General features: G+C 53.7%; 2 protein-coding genes across 3 annotated transcripts in view; one reads left to right on the top strand and one right to left on the bottom strand.

Annotated features, from left to right (window-relative positions):
• The window catches only part of NEK6 (NIMA related kinase 6), a 52426-nt gene extending 30448 nt beyond the window's left edge, over positions 1-21978 (top strand). Inside the window, exons 8-10 of one of the 2 annotated variants that reach the window (XM_068991899.1) lie at positions 9637-9731; positions 17374-17487; positions 20494-21978. In XM_068991899.1, the coding sequence (XP_068848000.1) occupies positions 9637-9731; positions 17374-17487; positions 20494-20604 (320 nt within the window). In that variant the 3' untranslated portion in view covers positions 20605-21978. The remainder of the gene's footprint in view (positions 1-9636; positions 9732-17373; positions 17488-20493) is intronic. The other variant, XM_068991976.1, reaches the window with a different exon arrangement.
• An 895-nt stretch (positions 21979-22873) lies between these two features.
• Positions 22874-23126, bottom strand: part of PSMB7 (proteasome 20S subunit beta 7) — a 56330-nt gene continuing 56077 nt past the window's right edge. Inside the window, exon 8 of the mRNA XM_068972132.1 lies at positions 22874-23080. Within this exon, the coding sequence (XP_068828233.1) occupies positions 22969-23080 (112 nt within the window). The 3' untranslated portion in view covers positions 22874-22968. The remainder of the gene's footprint in view (positions 23081-23126) is intronic.

The raw sequence follows: 23126 nt of genomic DNA, 5'->3' as shown, positions 1-23126 counted from the left end.
CGTGTCCTCACAAGCTCATGTTTTAGGGATAGGGAGGTGTGGCTCCACGGTCGCAGAGACCACCATGTCGTTTTTCTCATTCCTGCATGGTGTCCCATTGTGTGTGGGTGTGGTGGTTTTGAAGCTCTCATCCCCATCTGACCCTGGAGGACCCCTGGCCCGGTCTCCCTAGCAGCTGGTGCACCATGGCTCTTCTGTTAGGTCAGAACAAAAGGATATTCAAGGACCCGCCAACACGTAAGATCGTGACACTTCATTCATTCATGTACATTCAGCCCGTTCCTCCTGCTGGGGATGTTTGGGCTGTTTACAGCTTTTGGCTTTTAACCCAGCCGTTTCAAAGCTACAGGAGCCCAGTGCTTTCATGGTGAAGGTGACTTTGTAGCTGAAGTGTGGGGAGTGACTAGGAGCCGGTGAGGTATGGAGGAAACGATGGCATGGGGAGGGTCGAGGGCCCTTGGGTGGCAAGGAAGGCAAGTGGGGCCTCGAAGGCTGAGCTCAGTGGGAACACCATCCCAGGAGTGCGGGTGCACTGGGGGCCCGACACCGGAGGAGACTTGGAGGTCACATGTGTGTTTCGGGTCATGTTAAGCACTGTCCAGCTTCAGAATCCAGATATGAGTGAGTGAGTGAAGTCGCTCAGTCGTGTCTGACTCTTTGCGACCCCATGGACTATAGCCTACCAGGCTCCTCTGTCCATGGGATTTTCCAGGCAAGCGTACTGGAGTGGGTTGCCATTTCCTTCTCCAGATATGTGAGCAAATGTGAAACTTGGACCACTGGAGAATTTTACATTTGATTAGAAACCAGTGAAGTCCCCAGTGTGTGTGGAACACAGAAGTAGGGTCCCTTGGGTGCTGTGACCAGGGCTGCGTGGGAACATTTCAGGCCAGGGCAGGGTGCAGGGGCATTTCCCCGACCCCCAGCAGTTCCTGGCTCTTTGTCGTGGCATCTGCAGGGGACGGCGCCTGAGACTCACCTCCCCCATTTGGTGCCGCATCCACAGGAGGGAGCTGGTTCTGTGCACAGGCCGAGCCCCTTGAACACCACTCTGTTGTCTACTCGTGTCCCCCACACTCCGTGACCCAGCCAGTGCATCTCTGGTCTTCCTGTGTGCTACACCCCTGAGAGCCTGTGGCGTGCCAAGAGACACACAGCAGCCTTCTGGAAGACACGCTTTCCTGGTGGAAACTGTCACTATTCATACAGGTCCCTGTGGCTCGAGGCTCTCAGGGTATAGCACACAGTCTGGAGAAACAGGCTAACTCAGAGATCAACAGCTCCCAGCTGGGAACTGGAGAGACTGTGAGTGTGTGTGACTGTGTAAGTGCGTGTGTGTATGTGGTTGTTTTGAAACCGTCATCCTCATCTGACCTCAGAGAACCTCTGGCCCGGCCTCCTTAGCAGCTGGTGCACTGTTGCTCTTCTGTTAGGTCAGAACGAAAGGATGTTTAAGGACCCGCCAACCCTTGAGTTGGCGATGCTTCGGTCATGCCTCAAGCAGATGTCAGGGTCCATAGGCTCCTTCCTCTGCGCTGATGAGGAATCTGAGACCCAGGGAGCTTGAGGGACTCTTCTGAGTTCTGTAATGGCAGAGCCGGGCCCTGATGCGGCCCTCCCGGTGCAGCGCCCGGGGTTCTTCCAGGAGCCCAGGGTCGGGGGCCCTGGAAGGATCTGCCTCCGGAGCTCGGGCACTGACTCCCCGTACCTGGGAGGAAGCGGTCTCTTTCTCACTTCCCCATATCCTTCTCTTTGGGAAAATCATTGTGTCTTGTCAGCTTGGGACTGTTTACCTCTCTGGTGCAAGGGCTTCAGAAAGGCCAGAAATTCAAGGGAAACCGTCAAAGAGCAGAGTTAAAGCCACTGCCTCCTGTCCCCTGTCAGTCAGGTCCCAACCCTCCTCTGTCCCGCCGGGGAAAAACTGCGGCACAAGTCAGAGCTGGTTAAGATCACGTCGTTAGGAGCGGGCAGAAATGCGGGCTCGTCCGACAGTGTGAGTTTATCAACTTGGACTGGTGCACTTATTATATTAATGAGAAGGAATTGGAACTTGGGAAAAGGCTGCCCGGGTAAGCCAGGCTCTTCCCACAGCCTCTGAGTGGTTGTCGGGTCTCGTGGTAGGTGGAAGGAGCCCTCCTGGGGCCATGTGCCCATTGAGTTGAGAGGCCCGCACGGGCTCAGCAAGGCCCTGCGGCCAGAACCAAGGGCCAGGCCCCACGAAGGTGACAGTGCCAAGCCAGAGCCCAGGTCTGAAGTCTCGGAAACCAGGAGAAAAGACCCCCTTCCATAGCGAGGTTCCACAAACAGCTGTCTCGTACACACATTCGGTGGGGGCAGAAGGCTGTACTAATTGCAGGTGCTTTGTGACTCAGGAAGGACTTGGGGGGCAGAGCCTCCCTCATACCTCGTGCGTGGGTATGAATTATTCATCCGTTGCCTCTCTGTGCACCTACTATGTGGGGAATGTTCCAAGGCAGCCATGTTGCCCCAGCAACCACCCTGTCTCCAGAGGCTGCTGACCCAGGGTAGGGCTTATGCAAATCCCATCTCCTCCTGCTGCCTCCTCCCCCAGCCCCCTCCCCACCTCCATATTTGCTAACACGAGGCTGGCATGAAAGGGCATTAGTCATGCCATGGCTGGGCTGACAGGTGCGGTACCCAGCGGTGGCAGAGCGGCTGCCTCAGTGTCAGGAATAGGAGCCGTAATTAGAGCGCGGAACAGAATGAGCGTCAGACGAATTACCAGGCAGCAGATCATATTTGTCAGGAAGGATTGCATACATAAAAATTAAGTGACAGTACACGCCGGTATAATGAAAGAAAAATGAAAGATTTGCCTACACACAGCTCACAAGCTACAAGCAAGTGTCTCGCTCCGAGCAACGGCAGCAGCTGCAAGACAAATTGTAGGGCTGGGAGAGCAGGCCCTGCCCGCTCTGCCGCGAGACCCGACGGCCTCGGGCTGGGATCGGGTGGGAGGTGAGGCAGGCTCACATCCAGGCCAGTACCGTGCCCCACCCTGCCTTTCAGGGGGGCTGGAGAAGACAGGTCTGGTTGGGGGCGACCCTTGTCAGGTACCCACAGTCAGGCTGTTTTCCATGTCACCGACCCCTGGCCTGGCTGTGGGGCATACATAAATCCTTCCTTCTCCGTTCCCCAGGCCAAGTGCCCTGGTCGTGGGCTGGGTGGGAGATGTGAGGTTATGGGAACATGAGGTGATACCACCTTTCCTGCTCTCAGGGGGTTCCCGGACAGACCCAGGGTGGCACTGTGTGGGGGGCAAGCAGAATGGTACGTGGCAGGCCCACTGTGTGCACAGTGCTGGGCTGTCTGATTCAGCTGTGCCGGAGGAGCAAGGGTCCACTGGGGACCTGGAGCTGCCTTGGCCCCTCCCAGGGGCTTTATTTCCTTTTTATGAAGTCGCTAAACTGACCAAGGAGGTGTCTTAACAAAGAAGACAAGCTTTAAAGGATGCTTGAAAAACATGTTGCATCTTAAAAATGTGGACCAGTGAGGCTTAAAATCTTTTGACAGATGAGGAAACGGGGGCAGAGAGCAGCGCTGCCATATCCCTGTGGTCCCCGGGCAGGCAGGGGCTGGGGAGGCCTTTCGGGGCTGGAAAGTGTGTTTAGCATCTTCCCCACCAGCCACAGCATCTTCCTGTCCCAGGTGGTACCTTGCTTAGTGCTCTAGCCGCCCAGGGAGGTGGGAATCCTCAGAACTCGTTAATAGGGGAGGAAGCACAGGCGCAGTGAGGCGAGCACCTTCGCGTTGCCAGGTGGCACTTCAACCAGAACCACGTGGCAGGTGAGGGCGTGGCCACGTGGTGGGCGGGGCGGTGCCACGTGGCGGCTGAGGCGCGGCCACGCGAGCGTTTCCACCCAAGGCTTCCTGCGCCATGTTGGGATGAGCCCCTGATACCTGGGAATGTGGGGTGCGGCGTAACTGGGCAGCGTCGGGCTCCCTCACTCTTAAATCTGTTAGCGATCCTCCATGGGGGAACTACCAGTAGGCAGATATTTAGGGATGTAGACAATATGGAATCAAGTCGATGCTGGTAGAAGTACAGTGTTTCATGAACATGGCTGCTTCTTGGGAGGGCTGAGTGTGGCCTGACCTCGGGTCGGCTGGTGACTTAGGAGGATTTAGTGACAAACGGTGGCACACGGACAGGGTGTTCGTATGTTGCGGTGCCAGTGTTGGGTGGAGCCGGGAGAATCTGGAGAGGCCCCGGAAGCTGAGGACCTGGCTTTTCTCTCTTGGGGGATGAGAAGCCCTCGGCCCGAGGCAGAGACATGGCGCCTGCCTTGGGGTGCAGGATGCGGGGCGGGGGGCAGTGAGAATGGGCAGGGCAGGGGGGCTAAGCCAAACCTTTGTCCAGGTGAGGTGCAGCAGCTAGGACAGTGGCCTGGGGGCCAGGGAGGAGGGGGCCCCCCTCAGCAAGTAAGGCCTGGTGTTGGGGGGCCAGGAAGGGAGTTTCATGGGTCAGGGCCTCATGCAGCACAGAGGAGTCTGGTCCTCACCGGCTCCCCTGCCCTCCTGGGCACCCCGAGCCCTCCTTTCCTCGGACCACCCCGCTCCATTGCCCAGCCCTTGGGGTCTGTGGGGAGCAGAGCCTTCCTAGAGCTGTTGCTTCCTCCTGTCCGTGTGCCAGGAGTTCAAACTATCCCCATTTTTCTGAGACAGATACCAGGGCTCCAGAATGTGGCGGCGAGGACCCCACGGACCATTGAGTTCACCCCGTGTTCCACTGGAGGCAGAGAGAGAGGGTCCGGCTCTCTGCTCGCCAGCGGCTGCAACGGGTCCAGGCCTGGCTGGGGTGCCGCTTGAGATGTGTGTCAGCGCCCCACCCCCTTTCCCAGCTGTTTTCAAAACCACCATCCGGGGAAAAAGTGCAGCCCACAGATGCCAGCCTCCCCTTCATGTGAAATCTTTGCCTTTTTCATATCTAATGAACATGTTTCAAACACCGTGAGCATTTCAAAACACGGCAAAGTTTGTTTTGACAGGAGTGGCGCATCTCGGGAAGCGGGGCCCTTTAATCAGCCTCCGCTTTGAGGTTCCGAGTTCTCCTCTGATATCTGCCGGGTTTGAAATCTGGGAGTTCTAGGTGAAGACGCCGGGAAGGTCAGGGTTTGTTGGGCTCCTCTTTCATATGCAGAGCTCTGTCCCTGGAGGGGAGGGTTGGGGCAGGGCTGGGGGCTGAGAGGCTGATGGGGAGATTGTTGGCAGGGGATTTGACACCCTGGCTGTGCACTTCCTGCATCTGAGCATCTCTGCGAAGGCTGTGTCGCTGCTCTGCCGCTGGAAGTGCCCACGGAGGTCCCCGCCTGGCCTGGCGTTTAGGGCCACTGTCTGCAGAGGCTCCTCCCCCTGCCAGCTTCTCCCTCTCTCCCCTAGAACCCCTGGGGGTCGGGGTCACTTCTCCAGGGCCTGCTGCAAGCTTGGAACTTCTTTGAAGTCTCTCATTTTATCTTTACTAAAACTCATGCAAGTTGTGCATTATCTTTCATAATGTCTGGGCATTTACTGTGGGCATAAAAGTAGAGTTTTATAGACTTCATTCCCTGGAAAAGCTGGCAAAACGGGAAGAGGTGCTGTTCACCCCCTGCAGCTTTGTAGTTTGAAGAGCCCTCCAGTGAGACAGAGCACCCCAACTTTAAGATGCAGAGGCCCCACCCCTGAATCAGGGAACAGGCCACACTTCCCTCTGTTAGCACTTGGTGGATTCATGGCTCCACATTCCTGAGCAGCTGAAAGGAGGGCCTGTGTGGGAGGCTGCAGAGTTCCTCTCAGTTGTATGATATGCTCCAGGAGGTTGTGGGAGATGCAGGGGCCCAAGTTCCAGCCCTGGAGCTTCTGGTCCCACAGGCCTGGAGTGGGGCCAGGCGTCCAGATTTTTAACAGCCTCTTTCAGGTGATCTCGTTACAGCCATTGGTCAGTTGACTCTTCCCTTGTTCAGCTGCCTCCTCCTGGACACTTGCTGGGACAGGCAACTCACTACCTCCTGATAGATCCACACCTTGGAGGATCCGGCAGAGTGTCAGGGATCAGTTAACATTGGGATGCTGATGGATGGGTGGACGGACAGACAGAGGGATGATGCATGACTGGAAAGACGGATGAATGGATGGAGTATGTAGCCCTGGCATTTTAGAAGAAAGTACAAATCTTATTAGGATATATTTGCCTTTTCCACCTCATATCCGGTGGAAACGAGTAAAAGCTGAAGGAGCAATAAAAAAGTAGAAGGTTGAGAGGAGAGCAGAAGGTGATGCCCCCAGCTTTCTCTCTCCAGTGCCTCCAGGCTTTCACCCCAAGCAGGGCCGAGGCAGGCATCTGAAACCTCAGCAGAGGGACAGGGAGAAAAAGGAAAGGCCCCGACTCCACTGAGCAGCTGGCCCTCCCTGCCAGGGGAGGGGGCGCTTTAACTGACCTTGAGAAGCTCACCAGGAAGCAGAGGCACAGACTGAACTGGAGGGCAGGCCGGGGTGGCCAGCAGGGGAACTCAAGCAGGGGGACCAGCTACTCAGTCTTCACTTTCAGATGGGCCTGGCAAGGCAGCCCCACCCAGGCCAAAGCCTGACCACTCAGCAGGTCTTCTCTCCCCCAAGTCCCTCCTGTGGGGCCCAGGAGGATCTAGAATAAGCGAAGGGTGAGACAGGGTGGGAAGAGGTGTCAGGGCCAGCCGACACTTCTGGCTAGGGGGTGGCGTTGGGGGTGGTTGGCCAGGGGTCTTGGTGCAGCGCAGCCAGACAGTGGACCTGCTGCCCCTCACTGAGGACAGGGCCTGTGACCTGCGCCATCTCTGTGTGCACCCCATCAGCCCCGTGTGGTGGTTCTGTGTGGGAGACGGTCCTCACCTGGTAACCATGTCCACCCACAGCACCCCAAGTGCTGGATCGCTTGCCATTTGGTCTGAGGTTCCCACTGTTAGGTGAGAACTGTTTGGATTTCATCCTGTGGTTTGGATATGACAAGTCATCCATTTCACACTTGCCCATTCATTTTCATTTTGCTCCCTTGTGACCGAAATATACAAGGGGTTGCTACTAGAAGTACAGTTTGCTTATAGAATCCCACATGGGTTCATTTGCTAACTGACAGCTCTTTCTGCTAAGTAGCAATTAGCCCCCTGATTTCAGCCATAAAGTATGCATGTAGGATGACACAGTTCTTAAAACTATTTAAGTGATGGCTGCTGTCCTGGTTTAAAGATTATTGCCATCAAACAATGCTTGGTAACCCAGGAAAGCAATAATCAGCTAGTCCCTAGGACAGACATAAGTAAATAGTGTGTTAGGCTGCATTTAAAAGTGTTTATCCTGATACATACTATCTGATACCATGCAGATGGGTTCATTGACTTGGTGACTAGATGCTTAGAGGGCACCTGCTGTGCCCTGGTCCTGGGGAGGGCACTGGGACACTTTGGTAACAAGATCCTGCTCCCGGGGTGCTCAGGCCAGGAGCAGGAGTTTCCAAAACTGTTCATGGCCCCTACAAGATGGGCACAACAGAATTTCTCACCCATCTCCAAAGAGAGGAGAAAAGCAAGAAGATCAGTTTCAAACAGCTAAACTTTCTCAATGTAAGACACTGTCCTTGAGCTTGAGTTTTCTTCTTGTTTTAGTGTTAAACTGAGAAGTAGGGACATGAAGTGGTAGTTGGGATTTTGTGTTTGAACACCTTTACTTGGCAAAAATAAGTTGCCTTGAAACGCCTTTGGCCCATGACAGCCGGAAGTCTAGGCCCCTGCCTTGAGGCAGCCGTCACTTTCCCAGTCCAGCTCATCAACAGGCCTCTTTTCCCCCAGGGTCCCCTGTGTTCCCACATCCCTCCTTCCTAGGGTCATCAGTCCACATCTCAGTCTCAGCCTCTGCCACACTGGACTGTGGCTGCCTTCATAGTCCCTGAGCAGAACAGCCCCAGCCACCGTCACATTCATATGGCCAGTATAAATGTCCTCCATGTAACAGTCTTTAAAACCTGGCCTCCTGAACAGCTGTCCTTCAGATGGACTGATATAAGAATTTCAGATTATAAATCTGTGGTTGCAAATCCAGGTTCCTATGCCCCCTTGCTCAGCCCTGCCAAATCAGCCGCTCTGCTGCAACTTGCATGCCTCTGGTGATGGGGAGCTCACTACCCACCAGGAAATCCTTCCATGCTTGCCCAGCTCCAGTCTTTAAGTGTGCTGCCTCTGCTTTTTAACTGAGACATGATATGCACACAGCAAAGCTCTCTCAAGCCCTTTCCTGATCATAAAGTAATTTTTCCTGTTTTGGATAAAAATGAAATCAAACAGTGGTATTCTTTTGTTCCTGGATTCTTTCCCTCAACATTGAGTCTGTGAAAACGGTCCCTTTTGTGGTACGTACCTGAGATTTGCTCTTGTTTGTTGCTGTTCAGTGTTCACTTATGTGAAAAGACCACATTATCAATCTATCCTTTCTGCTGTGGATTACCACTTGTTTCCAGTTTGGGGCTATTACAAATAAAGACATTCTGCAAATTCTTGATCACGTCTCTTGATGAACAGAGTACTCTTCTCTTGGGCATATACCTAGGAGAAGAATTGCTGGATTTTAATGTTGGCAGTGTGCAACTGTAGTACAGTAGATACTGCCAAATGGTTTCCCAGGGTGATGGTGTTGTTTTATGGCCCCGTGAGCAATGCATAAGGGTTCCAGTTGCTCTGCACACCGCCACCTTAGTTATCTAAATCTTTTAGCTTAAACCATTCAGGTGGTAGGTGGTACCTCATTGTACTTTTAATTTGCATTGCCCTAATCAGTAATGAGAAATATAGCTTCATTTCACATGTTTATTGGTGACTTGGATAGTCTCCTCTTGAAATGACCCTTCAAATATTTTGCTAATTTGAGAGAGGGTGGGTGTTTGTCTTTTATATGTTGATTTATAGAAGTTTAAAAATACATTCTGTCTATGAGATCACTGTTGGGACAATTTTCTTTCTGTCTATGGCTTGCCTTTTAACTCTCAGTGGTCTTTCATGAACTGAAGTTCCTAATTTTAATGAAGCCCAGTTAATCAGTCTTTTCTTTTATAGTTAGTATCTTTTCTGTCCTGGTTAAGAAATCTCAGGCAGGACATGTTGATTGGTGCTAGTAGCCAAGGGTGGTGGCTAAGAGTTCAGTTTCTAGAGCCTGAGGATCTGGGTTTGAACCTCAGTCCTGTCATTTTTCTGAGCCTCGGTTTCTCTGTCTGTTAAATGGGCTCACATGCCATGGTTGGTCAGCAGTCACCGTGGTGGTTTTCACTGCTGAGAACCTTATCTGAACTCTTCTGGGATTTAAGCAGTCACTTTTAGATGACACTTGGTCAGATGCTTCCCAGAGCCTGGCCTCTGTGTCCCCCTACCCTGGGCAATTAGAAAGAACGCCAGTCATCCGCCACCGAACCCCAAGATGGATTCTCAGGTCTGGGTGAGTCCCTGTTTCCAGGGACCCAGCCCTCTCACTTGTCAGAGGAGGGGGCAGGAAGAGAGGGCAAGGGGGCTGCCCAGGATCCCAGTGAGGCTGAGGTCAGGCCCCTCCCCTCCCCACCCCACCCCCGCCCCAACCCCACTGCCCAGAGCATGAGCGCCTGCCTATCCCTTTGCTATGTTTCAGTGGGGACGCCGTACTACATGTCACCAGAGAGGATCCATGAGAACGGCTATAACTTCAAGTCTGACATCTGGTCTCTGGGCTGTTTGCTGTATGAGGTGAGTGTATGGCCCATGGCCCAGCGGCATTTAGAGGGGTGAGCGTGATGGGCACCCAGCTGGGGCAGGGCTCACCTCACCAGCTCGGTGGAAATCCGGGATGCACGTCTGCCTGTGGCATTGGTACCATCTGGGTCTGGTCCTTCACCAGTCCACTCTGCCCAACGTCAGCCTGATTAGCACTGCCAGGCAGGAAGGGGTTAGAGGGATGGCCAGTGGGAGGCTGGGTGCCATCTCGCCCCTGGGCTGCTCAGATCTGGGAAGGGAGACAGACTGGAACCAGACAGAGTGTCCAGTGTCTGCTTGTTGATGGAAGGAGCACAGGCAGGGGGATCTGGTTGCCCCGGTTTCCCTGGTAACCAGGGTGATTCTGTTCAGTGTCTGTCCTTTACCCATGGGCCAGACCCCACGCAGGGCCCCTGTCAGCTCAGGCCCATGCCTCTGAAATGCTCCCCACCAAGAGGGGGCCACGAGCTTCTAGGTTCAGACCATGGGTCACCCTAGAGACCACCAGCCTCTCTTCCTGAGCTGTGAGATGGAGCTACCAGATGGCCATTTCCAGATCTGGTGGCCAGCCTGGATAAAGGGACAGGAATGTTTCTGAGTCTTGTTAGGCTTAGACATGAGACAACATGAACTTTTGCTGCTGCTGGGGAGGCGGAGTACTTTAGTATCTCCAAGTTGGCAGCCACACCCTCCTGCTGCCATGGCCCACCCCCTGCTGGGCAGGTCTCCTGTCTGTAAAATGGCAGTAGTAGCATCCTGCGTTGTCACAGGCCAGGTAAATGAAATAACATTTCATTTTATTTCAGGCTTTGAAGGGCTTTGAAGACCCTCCAGGGCTGAGAGACACCAAACATGCTTTGGGTTTAGAATTGGAATCTTGATTATTTTTCTGCTTTCCTGGGGTGGATTTGAGCATCCCTGAAATCTGGCTTAGAACCAATAAGCTGAAGAATCTCCCAGGGCAGCAACATGTTGGGGTAGCGTCAAGGGGCCACCAGGAGTGTTTTGGAGTTGCAGAGACTTCTTTGTTTCCTTGGGAGTTCTGGCCCTGGGAATTGACCTCGTGGCCCGTGGGTATAGACTTCAGGAGTCAGCTGCCCGCTGCTGAAGTGCCAGGACTGGGGTGGCTATGCCGTCAGAGTCTCTTGGCGCTGAGATACCTGCTCACTGCATTACAGATTAAGGCTATGAGATCCAAATGCTGATCCGTTTACAAGGTTTAAACTTCACAGCGTCTTTCTTTTTAAGCCAGTGGCCTGCTGTTAGTAGCAGACATTTCATTTTAAAGAGTGGTCTTGTGGTTGAAGATGAGGCCACGTGGAAATGTGGCCCTGGTGGCGTTTGTGCCTGAGTCCCCTTCTCCTGGAGGTGTGCTGTGTGGGTGTCCCACTGAACCCTCCTGACGGTCTCTCGGTGCACCAGGCCCTGGTAATCAGAGGTGGGGAGCAGACTGTTTCCTGGGCCTCACAGGGGCGTCTGTTGTAGGTGGAATTTTTTATAAGCACCAAACAGGAGTAGCCCATGGAGGTGGTGCCCCCTGGGAGCTGCGGTGCATCAGGGCACAGGGGCTTCCCCCGCCGCAGGGATGAAGCGGGCTGAGCTGGACTACTTCCCACGTGGGGAGCTGTGGTGGTGACTGGGTGAGAGAGATGCGGGGCCTGGTGTGGGCCCCGACCTCAGTCTTTGCCCGTGAGGGCCCAGGAGCTGCAGGTGCAGGTATAACGGGCTCACACCTGGCTCATGAGGTGTGGACAGCACCCGGCTCAGAAGGCCCTGGGCGGTCCGGGGGCAGGTCAGGGCATCGCTCTTCCTGCCCCCCTTGTGCCTCTGAGCCCCTGAGCCAGGGCACGTGAGCAGCTGGCCACATTTCCCTTCTCGCTTTGGCCAGCGGGGAGCCAAAGTCCAACTGTCACCCGTCCCCACAGAGACATGGACACTCACCTAGTCCAGGTGGCTCTCTACTTCTCTGTGCTGTGTTCGGGATTTCTGTAAGTCACTTCCTGCCTCTGAACCACGTGAGTCTCCAGATGGAAACAAACAGGCGCGCAGGTGGCTGGGATATAACGGCCCTGCTGCTGTCCTCAGGGCTCCAGAGCTGGTGCCAAGCCGTCCGCACCGGTGCCCTCTCCCTAGAGGCAGACGCTGTCCTCGAGTCCCTGCCATGGGCGCCTGAACACACGTATAAAGAGGGAGCATCCATAGGGGCTCCCCAGCCTGGAGGGGCGGGTTTATCTCAGTATTGATTTGCTGGCACTGTGTGGAGCTATGTGACTCGCAGCCAGGTATGGGAAGTCAATGAAATCAGACGAGTCCTGCATGTGAGGGGACAGCTGACCTAAACCCAGTGGCTCCGGGTCTCCGACAGAAGAGGACTGGTGTGGTTGACGTGCTGGCCCCTCTGAGGGCAGAAGGCAGCTTGGGGCTCTTCCCCAGGCTACCACCCCCAAGCCCTGTGGGAAAACAGAACTGGATATTTTCCCAGCAGACGGGGAGGGAGATGCACCTGAGCCCAGGGCCGTGGTAATTGGAAGGAAGCACCCCCCAGACACGGCTGGAGCCCCCACTGCACAGCCTGGGGGGTGCCCTGAGGGCGCCAGCCTGTAGAGCTGTGACAGGCTCTCCCACCCCCATCCCCCCACCACCCACAGATCACTTCCAAGGCTTCTGAGCGGACCCAGTGGAGCACCCCTGGGCCAGGGCGGCGGGCGGCAGCACGGAGCCAGAGGAAACCTGCGCACAACAGAGACAGGCTCACCCTTCCCTCCGAGCCCCAGTGTGGACTGGGAGTATCAGGAGTCCCCGTGACAGATTACCAGTTGGCCTGATACAACATAAAATTATAATCTTCCCCCTTGGAAGCCAGAAGTCCACAATCAGTGTCCCTGGACTCAAGGCAAGAAAAGGAAAAGGCCACCTACATTCCTTGGCTTGTGATCTCTTCATCATATCACTTAAGTCAACGGACCTCTTCTGTACTCCAGTCTCTCTGCTCCTTCTCACAAAAATACTGTGTTTATATGTAGTAGGGCCCACCTGGATCACGCAGGACTCTCCCCCTATCTAGGATCCTTAATTTCATAACATCTGCCAAATTTATTTTGCTATATAGGCAACACATTTGCTGACTCCCAGGATTAGGATGTGAATATCTTTGGGGACCTTTATTCAGCCCACCACATCACCTTCCACCTGGGCATCCAGATGTCCACTGAAAATCTCCTGAGGTCACCTTAAGATGCTGCTGTCGCCCCATGGCTAGTGAGGAGCTGCCACAAAGCAGTACACCTGGCCTGCACCCCTCTGGTGGGTGCCGAGTGGGATCTGTCCTGAAGAGGTCAGCATGGGACAAACAGGCCTAACATCTCAGCAGCGGGGAACCGCACTGCCCTGGACATTGGAGTGGATCCCAAGAATGACACCAGGCCAGTCCCAGCTTTGCTGTAAGGGAGGAAGCTGGCTGAGAGGGGTGGAGAGACCTTCCAGGGTCACACAGCAAGAAGTGGCCTACATGGGCAGTGGTACCCGGGCATAGATACCCACCCTTCTGTGAACAGGAGCCGGGGAGGTGGTCCTTGTGGAGCCAGGGCCTCATCCCTTCTCCCCAGCCAGCAGGGGAGGTGTGACAGTGGAGAAAGAGATGCGGTGCCTCGGCTCAGAGCCCCTTTTGGGGGGAAGGACTGGTTGTGAGGAGCCCCCAGCAACTGCAGTGGCCCCTCCAGGAGCTCCCAGCAGGGATGCCTGAGTTTGGCCTGTTGGAAGGCCTGGTGCTTTGTTTTCATTACCTGGCACACCCGTGGAGGCGCTCAGCAGGCCGCCTGGGCTCTGCAGAATTTACTTATTTACATGGGAGCTCAGCTCTGAGCGTGGAGCTGAAGGAATCAGGGTCCTCAGTAGGGGGCCTTCTCACAGCAGCCTCGAGGCTGAGAACAGCAGAAAAGTGGGCCGGAGGGGGAGCGAGGGAAGACCAGGGTGGAGCTGTGCCTTGTGTGGAATCCTGCTTTATTCTGGCTTGAGCCAGAGAAGGGTCTCGGGAAGCAGGGCGGCTGACTGCTTGGCAGCTAGCCCCTGGGGTCAGCCTTCACTCCTGGACAAGATTGGGAGAAACTGGTGATGAGACGGATGTCTGAGGCCTTGACAGGGCCAGAGTCAAAGGCAGTTGCTGTCCCCTCCGAGTCAGAGACCGCTTCTCCTTCTGACATCTCAAATCACACACCAGTTTCCCTGAGCCCTCCCGGCGGGGGCAAGTGCCCACACTCGCCCATCTCTCTGGCCATGTGTCATCCCAATGACGCCAGGGAGGAAAAGTTCTGCATCTGAGGAGCAGCGCTGAGAGCCGTAGCATTGGCAGTCCTAACGAGGCAACCAGTGTCAGCCCCAAACAGCCATTCCTCCTCTGCTTCGACCAGAGGTGGGTGGTTGCTGGTACAAGGAGATCTCGACATCCGGGCTAATCGTTCTAATCCCAGTGTCTCCAGCAACCCCAGAGGTTCCTTCACAGCGTGACGCTCTGATCCGGGTGGAAGGCCTGTGGCCAGCAGCTGGAGGGGGAGCGGCCTGGGGAGGGGGGCAGGGGGATGCCGCTTCCACTAGAATCTGCATGTACGGATGTAGAAGCCGCTGTGAGCCAGGGAGGCTGAGGGCGCTCCTCTGGCAGAGCTCACTGCTGGCCCTGTTCAGAAAGCGTTTCTGAAACTGGGGAAGGCGCTGGAGGGAATGGAGAGGTTATCTGCAGGGAACGGCATGTACAGGGCTCAGGCCTCGCCATTCAAGGGCCCTTTTGTGCAAATCAGATCAGGCTGGCTGGTTGAAAGGGTCACCCAGTCCCTCTCCCAGGTCAGGCACATGGGAAACCAGAGCACATGTTAGTGGGGCCAGCATTTAAACATCCTTTCTACTGTGGACAGAAACACTTTCCAGGAAAATCCGCCTTAATCCACCTGCCTTGACTTGAAGGGCACCAGATCACCCTGAGCGACCGCCCTGGAGCCTCAGATGCTCTCTGCCGGGGCAACAGATGTCCCTTTGAAACTGCCCAATTAACCCTTTGCACCTGAGGTTCTCGTTTTAATTATTGGAAATACATCACCCAAGCGATGCCATTTTGCACGCTAGTTGGTAAAGACAGTTCCCCGTTTCTGCACACCCCTCCTGGTTTGCCAAGTGCCACGGCCACTCCCTGCAGCCTTCCCATGGGAGATTTCACAGTCCAGGTGGTCTGCAGCCCTCCTCAGAGGGGCCCAAGCCCCTGGTCAGGCGGAAGAGAGCGGTAAGGCTCAGCACCCCTCTGAAATCACTCAGCCAGGGCCCTGGGCCCACAGGTGCTGCTCTGGGGAGACTCCTGACCTGGGCCAGAGGAAACCCCAGGTCTCCAGGCCACACCGCCTCTTCAAAGGCCATTTGGAAGCCCAAGGACACTGTGGGGTCTGAAGCCCCCTGTGCCTCCTGAAGGAGGCAGGCTATACTCTCAGGGTCAGCTGACCTATTCACAGGCTGAACAGAACACGGGGGCAGGCCAGGAAACTAAAGCTGCCAGGCTACCTACCACGTTCTGCCCTGAGACCGGGTTCACTGGCCCGCCCTCTGGGGCCTGACGGGGAGCAAGGATTCCTCAGGTGTCGCAGAGACCCTGGCTGCAGCCCACGTACAGAGCGGCCCTGGCACCGGCTCCTCGAGGGGAACCAGGGCCGAATGTCCAGGCGGGCACAGGTACCTGACGGTGCTTGAGTAGCAGGAGGAGTTGGGCCGTCATCTGGAAGTAGGAGTGACAGGAGGCACTTTAACCTCATTACGGCTTCATCAGCAGATGGGGCCAGTGGGCACCTCACTGGGCCGCCTAACACGGCCACCCCTCAGTTCCTGTGTCCCCTTTGAAGACACCCCCAAGGGTGCTGAGTGGTGGGGTAGGAAACTCAGCTAGTTCCCTGATGGGCCAAGAACCCACCAGGGCCTCCACAGCCCCCAGGAGAGGGCTTGCTTCCAGAGTGGAGCCGGAGGATGACAGCTCAGGTTGGGACCCTCCTCCGTGCTGGCCAAGGCTCACTGCCACCCTGCAGGGGGAGCCGTGTCCATCTCAGATGAGGAAATGGGGGGCCGGGCCCGCAGTGAGTGAGTGTGGAGATGGGTGGGACTCAGGAAGCTTCTGTCTGGAGTGTCTGTGAAGCCCAGGGTCCCCGGCCCTGCCTTCATGGGCAGCCAAACAGCCCTGCGCCCCCTGCTAATGTCTGGACATGCAGCTTTCAGTCAGCAGCAGCCACTGCCCTGAACCCTGGGCTTCCACAGCAGCTCTGTGACAGGCTGGGGCACAGCCAGAATGAAAGCCAAAAATGCCTCCCCACCCCCTCCACCCCACACATCAAATGTTAGTCCTTAGATAGGTTCAGTTCAGTCGCTCATTTGTGTCTGACTCTGCGACCCCATGAACCGCCACACGCCAGGCCTCCCTGTCCATCACCAACTCCCACAGTTTACCCAAACTCGTGCATTGAGTCGGTGATGCCATCCAACCATCTCATCCTGTCATCCCCTTCTCCTCCTGCCCTCAATCTTTCCCAGCATCAGGGTCTTTTCAAATGAGTCAGCTCTTTGCATCAGGCGGCCAGAGTATTGGAGTTTCAGCTTCAACATCAGTCCTTCCAATGAACACCTAGGACTCATCTCCTTTAGGACGGACTGGTTGGATCTCCTTGCAGTTCAAGGGACTCTCAAGAGTCTTCTCCAACACCACAGTTCAAAAGCATCAATTCTTAGGTGCTCAGCTTTCTTTATAGTCCAACTCTCACATCCATACATGACCGCTGGAAAAACCATAGCCTTGACTAGACGGACCTTTGTTGGCAAAGTAATGTCTCTGTTTTTTAATATGCTGTCTAGGTTGGTCCAAGGAGTAAGCGCCTTTTAATTTCATGGCTGCAGTCACCATCTGCAGTGATTTGGGAGCCCCCCAAAATAAAGTCAGCCACTGTTTCCATAGTTTCCCCATCTATCTGCCATAAAGTGATGGGACCAGGTGCCATGATCTTAGTTTTCTGAATGTTGAGCTTTAAGCCAACTTTTCCACTCTCTTTCACTTTCATCAAAAGGGTCTTTAGTTCTTCACTTTCTGACATAAGGGTGGTGTCATCTGCATATCTAGGTAGGCAGTTTCCTAAATTTACTTCTCAAATAGACATCCTCCCACCAGTGTCTTCAGAATTGCTCTTTAGAAATATAAGACCATGTGACAAGAGGAACCCACTAATCCCAAGCACAGCTCCTCCTGAGCAGGGCCTGTCTCCCCATGCCCTGTGTACTTACGACCAAAATCAGCACCTGGGAGCTGAGCTGTGGGCAGGCAGGCGCCTGCACACAGCTGGTCCTCAGGACACAGATGCGCCTTCTTCGTTGCCCTTCGTTTTGTCCCTGAAACCTTTGTCCCATTCGATGTGCTTATGTTGCAAGGATCGTGTTAAAACTGCCTCTTGCTCTTGCACCCCAGCTTCCTCAGGATGGGGGGTGGGGAGCCTCGCGGGACAGCTGCTGCAGTGAGGACGTGGAAGCACACACTCCCGCCCGCCCCCCCTCCCCGCACCGGCAGGAGCAGCCCCTTCTCCCCTGGACCTCAGGGCCAAAAACTCCTCTCTCATCCCTCTCCTTGCAGATGGCAGCTCTTCAGAGCCCCTTCTATGGAGACAAAATGAATCTCTTCTCTCTCTGCCAGAAGATCGAGCAGTGTGACTACCCACCTCTCCCCGGGGAACATTACTCTGAGAAGGTGGGTCTGCTGCCGCCAGGGCTGGGCCTGGTGAGCTCCGACGACCAGCGAGGCTCCAGGAGGGGCTGAGCCTGGGTTCACTTAACAGGGTGCAGAAGGAAGTGACTTCTCCACTTCCTGCTGTGAGGGACTCAGGGTTGGGGACAACAGGAGGCACACAAGGGGTGGCAGGGCCTCGCTGGCCCCACGCTACCATTGGCAGCCACTTTGCTTCCAAGAGAGGAAACCACAGCAGGCAGACCAGTCTCCTTGCTGTCACAGACCTGCGTCAGACCCTTTGGTGGTCTTATTTTCAACATTCTACACTGAGGGTAGGGGCTCTGAATACAGACTCTTGACAAGTCTGGCAGTCAGGCTGTGATGGATAAGGCTGTGGGAGAGTGTCTTCTGCCTCAGGTCCCTCTTCTTAAAAGCAGGGCTGATGTTTTGCCTTCATGGATAAAAGGTGAGGAGGAGAGGACAGGTTTACAGCCCAGAGTGGTTAAGAGTGTAACATACTCACCCTCACTCTTCTTGGGCGAATCTCTGAACTGAGTCTGTTTCCTCATCTGTAAAATAGCGGTAATCTTGGAATCTCCCACAGAGGATTAAGGTAAGGCAGGGGGGATGTGCTCAGTCCAGCACCAGGCTAACATTTACCACCATCATCAGCCAGAGTAGCCATTGCTGTAGCAGAGCCTGGGTCAAAGGAAACGCTCCATGGGTTGTGTTCAGGGTCAGGACTAGGGGGTGTGACAGGGAGTCTGAGTCTCCCTGGGCCCACCCTGCAGGACCACAGGCCATCGCCTCACAATAACAACAGCTCACATTAAGGACTGATGAGTCCCCCTGCCCCTAATGCCATTTTACCAGGAAGGTTCAATGACTCAGAGGGGTTAAGTAACTTGCTTGTGATGAAAGCAGTGTTTGACCCAGATGACCCTGCACCTAGCTGTCATGCCATCCTGTTTCCTGAGGGTGTAGCCCTCTTCCATAGCCAGTCGTCCAGCCAAAGCAAGGCAGCGTCCAGACTGCTCACTTCACCATTGTCAAGGTTCTGGAAGGAGCAGTCCTTGCCCACCAGGCTATAGCGACCAGGTGTCCCAGTGTGTGCTAACCCTGCATCCAAGCAAGCTGACTAGAAGCGGCCTCGGCCACCCTTCTCCTGGCAGCCTCTGTTCCCATGCCTGCTGGCTCTGCAGACTCCCGGCGGCAGCCAGAGGGCGGGCAGGAGTGCATGTCCCTAGAGTTGCTCACTGCACTCTCTTGTGGCTGTTGCTTCGTGGCTTGCAGAGTTCTCCTGTGACCTTTGGAGGAAGTACTTATGCTCTGGGGTGGAAGCTGGTAGGAAAGGAGAAACTAGTTGAGTTGTTCACCAGCGTAACAGTTGCATTGGTTTTTCTCCCCCTTGTTTTGGGTTTTTTTAATCTGTAGGTATTCTTGGTTGTGCCGGGTCTTTGTTCCTGAGGGCTTTTCTCTGTTGTGCTGAGTGGGAGCGGCTCTCTAGCCGTGGTCCACGGGCTTTCACTGCAGTGGCTTCTCTCGTTGCCAAGCACAGGCTCTAGGGCACACAGGACATGGACACTCAGTAGTTGCGGCTCAGTACTTGAGGTGCAGGGGCTTAATTGTTCTACAGCATGTGGAATCTTCCTAGATCAGGGATCGAACCCGTGTCTTCTGTGTTGTCAGGTGGATTCTTTTCCCCTGAGCCACCAGGGACGCCTTGAATTAGGAGTTTTGTTGGAAATTGTTAAGAAGGTTGGAGTCATACCACCTGGAACAAATGACTTCTCTGGGCCTCAATTTGCCAGTTTGTCAGTGGGAACTGTCAGCTCTGTCTCATGGTTATAAAGCTAGAATGAAGGAATTCTCATAAAGCCTTTGGCCCTCTTCCCTCCCAAGTCAGTCCTTCCACCATCCAGAGTGCCTCCACCCCAGAGCACCTGGCTTTCACCAGCTGTGTGCAGCTCCTGGAGGTGTTAATTCTTAGCACTGGAGCCCTTCTGCACACCTCACTTTTGAAGTTTTATCTCCTTTTAGGAATAAGACACTATTTCTCTTTTGAAAATTTTCAGGCACACACTTGTTGCCAACTGTGTGGTCTACTCACAGACTACCTTAATGTGGTTTTCTTGGGCACTTTCACAGCCACTGCCCCCAAACACTACGGTTCTGGAGTTTGGTCTTGCAAGCTCGGCTGCATCTGGCCAGGAGCTTCCCAGTGTTTATAAAGCAGTGAAATCTCCAGTAAGGCACATAGGCTGAAACCTCTCCCAGGAGGAGGAACCCCAGATCCCTCAGCCTGGAACAGCTCAGGAGTGAAGCAGGAAGTGCGCACCACCAGACCCACTGGGCTGATCCCAGAGTCCATGTGAGCCCCCTTAAGTCAGGATCTCCCTTCTCCCTGCTGCGCCTGGCCAGCCCTTCCAGCAGCAGGTATTTAAATGAAAAAGAAAAAACTGCAGTGAGCCCAGTGATGCAAGTTAAGATGTAGGCTTTCTAAGGTCATTATTTTAATTACCATTAAAATAATTGGCACTCTGGCTATCAGAAGAATGGAGGTGATCAGAGGCTCAAGGTACCCCTCCCCCACCCGGAGGCAGGCGCAGCCTTCAGTGACTGTATAATTAAAAGCTCCGTCTTTCATGAGCACAATAAAGAGGCCAGGGGGTGGGCAGACTGCAGCTCTGCTGCATGTTAATGCATTTATTATGATCAATAAGCCCTTGCCTTGAGTTTTGCCCTCTGCTTTGGGCATCTGCATGACTGACAGCAGACACACACAGAGTACACAGATTTACCCAGGAGTGGAGACGGCAGAAGTTCACAATTCTTTGGAGGCAGCACTCTCAGGGTCTCCAAGACCTGGCCTTGGGACCAGACAGGCCAAACACTGGCCCTGCGCGCCCACCACTCACCCGTCTTGAATGTCTCTGCTCATCGTGTAGGAACGGTGAGGGTTAATGAGTTAATACAGAACCTCAACAAAGCTGCTTGGGAGTAATAGGCATCATCTGTCTTTTGCAGTTACGAGAACTGGTCAGCATGTGTATCCACCCTGACCCCAACCAGAGACCCGACATCACCTATGTGCACCAGATTGCCAAACAGATGCACGTGTGGACCTCAAGCACCTGAGCGTGGATGCAGCGTGCCTTCTCGGAAGCCACACCTTACCTGCCTTACCTGAGTCTTCTCCAAAGTGGCCACCTGGTAGCTGGGACCAGCTAAGACTAGAGGGTTCAGCAGGTTCCCCAAAGAGGGGCCCAGGCTTCATAGCAGATGCTGAACACAGGGCTGCTGGGGGGAGGGGCACTGGTCACGTGCTACTGGTGGTCACATTTGGAACTCCTTTCTTTAAACTGTTGTGAACACTCTCAGCTGGGTTGCAAGGGGTGGATGGTCCAGTGAGCCACTGACACACCCCTTATATCTGGACTGTAATGTGAATCTTTTGGATAATTCCTTCAGTGGCCTGTTAAGGTCTGTACTAACAGGAGAATACAGGAGACTCTGATTTGTAGTGAGCCTTTTAAAATGGATAGTGGCAAGTTTAGCTCTTAGAATCTTTTCAAACAATCAAGCTGTGTGCTTAATTTACTCTGTTGTAAGGGAAAAAAGTGGAAATATTTTTTTTTTAAGTAGAGTGGAGATTTTCCTAATATTTTTCTCTATGTTTATAACTTGATAAATGACGACGAGGTGAACCCAGCATCTGACATAGAGGCAAAGAGTATTTGAAAGCCATGAGTGTTCTCTGTGCAGTCGGCTCAGCCCTCTTCTGAACACCCGCCAGCACCGGGCCCTCATCACTGGCCTGAATGCTGGGGGTTCATTTAATGATCAGTGTGAAGTGTTTTCCTCGCTGAGAAGCATAGGAAATAAAACTATATGGGCTTTGTGCTGGTCCGGCACCTTCCTGGCATGACCCTGGGCAAGCTTCTTAACCTCTGAGACCGTTGCCGCATCTATAAAATGGACTTAATAACATCTGTCTTCAGGGTTGCTGACAGAATTTGAGATAAAATATGTAAATTATCTAGCTCATGGCAAATGATCCAAAAATGGTAGCTACTCACCCCTTCACAAAGCTGAAATCCACGGACCATGCAAGTCAAGAGTTAACGTACAGCTGTATTATTTGTAGAAAACCAGAAGTGTGTTCACTTATTTCTTGCTCCCAAATAGGATTAACTGTGAAGATTAATTTATAAATGTGAACTTAAGGAAAACTGAAGCTCTGAAGGAAGTAGTCTGAATTTTGTTTTTACACTCAAGTTAATCCTCAAATGGTCTACATAGTCGCCCACTGACTTGATGACAGTTCAGCCCTCCAGACAGACAGTGCATGTGTCCGCCCCACTGGTGTCCTGGTCAGGCCTTCCTGGGGACAAAGGATTTGGGTCGGGCCAGTGTGCCGATTTCTTGTGTGAACTCTGTTCTACTGTAATACTGTCGCGTTTGAGAGATTTTCTTCAGATGCAGCCTCTGCTTTGTACTCATCCTCCATGGTTGAAATAAAATGGGTAAGAGGGGTCCTTCTGTGAATGCGTATGATTCGTGAGTTCTTTTAAAACAGCTTCACACTGCAGCACAATCTCTAAAGCTGCTTTTAAAAACACAATTTCTCAGGCCCCAGACACTGAGTAATCTGGGAATTTTTTTAAGCTCCCCAGATAATTTTGATAAATCGTCAGCCAAGTTGCTATCCTAAATAATCGCATTGTTCTCCCCACCCCACTCCTGGCAGTTTAACCGGGGCAGCTTGCCCAAGACTGGGTTCACTCTGGGAGACCATGGCACCGGGCCTTTCTCATGTCCCCAAGATGAGCATGCCCTGGAGGACAGTCAGACTCTGTCTGTCTGGCACTTAGCACTGACAGTTTTTCTGATTCCAGGCAGACTTTTTGCAAATATTCTGCTTATGGCTCTCAGAATCCCTACTGTGTCTGTCTCCCTTGGCAGTATCGTCTTTGGACACAGATGAACTAGCTTTCTGCATGCCATCAACTTTCAACCCCTTGAGAACAATTCTGCTTAGTACAAGGACCCTCTGGAGGTACACAATTTCAGCCATTCAGCAGGCCTGAGTATTGGAAAAACAGTCATTTCCTAACAGAGAGTAAGTCCCAAGCATTCTTGGGACATCTGTGAAACTGGGCAAAGCAGAGTACACCCAGGGTCACGCAGCTAGAGCAAAGCAACACTGTCCACCTACCTGCTTGTTCTCGGTACTGAGAACCGATGAGTGGTTCTTTCCTACTTGGCTGTGCTGCACTCATCCTAGGTGGCAAAGAAAAGAAGAAACCTGGGACTACCCTGAACAAAGAGAAAAGTAAGTTAGCAAAGGGGTGGGAAACCACTAGCTCTGACTTCAGCCACTTAATTTTGTTCTCATTTTTTATTGGGTTCATTCAGCAAACACTGGCCGAATGTCTTACAGGGGGAGCCTCCATTGCCCCCAGTCTTCCAGAGCGGGAGCCAGCCAGCCACTGACACCATTCAGGACGTGTCCATTGTTTGGACTGTTTCTTCCAGCACCTCAATTTCCAGGGTTGTGACTTTTTCAGTGAGGACAGCAGTGGTCCCTTTCTCACACCTGTACCGGCCAAACCTAGTGAGAGAAAGACAAAAGCAGAGAGTTAGGATCCCCTAGGGGC

Source organism: Capricornis sumatraensis, chromosome 1 (assembly GCF_032405125.1).
Source record: "Capricornis sumatraensis isolate serow.1 chromosome 1, serow.2, whole genome shotgun sequence".
Lineage (NCBI taxonomy): Eukaryota > Metazoa > Chordata > Mammalia > Artiodactyla > Bovidae > Capricornis > Capricornis sumatraensis.
Note: the sequence above shows the minus strand (reverse complement) of the source record. Positions and strands in the feature narration are given on the sequence as shown.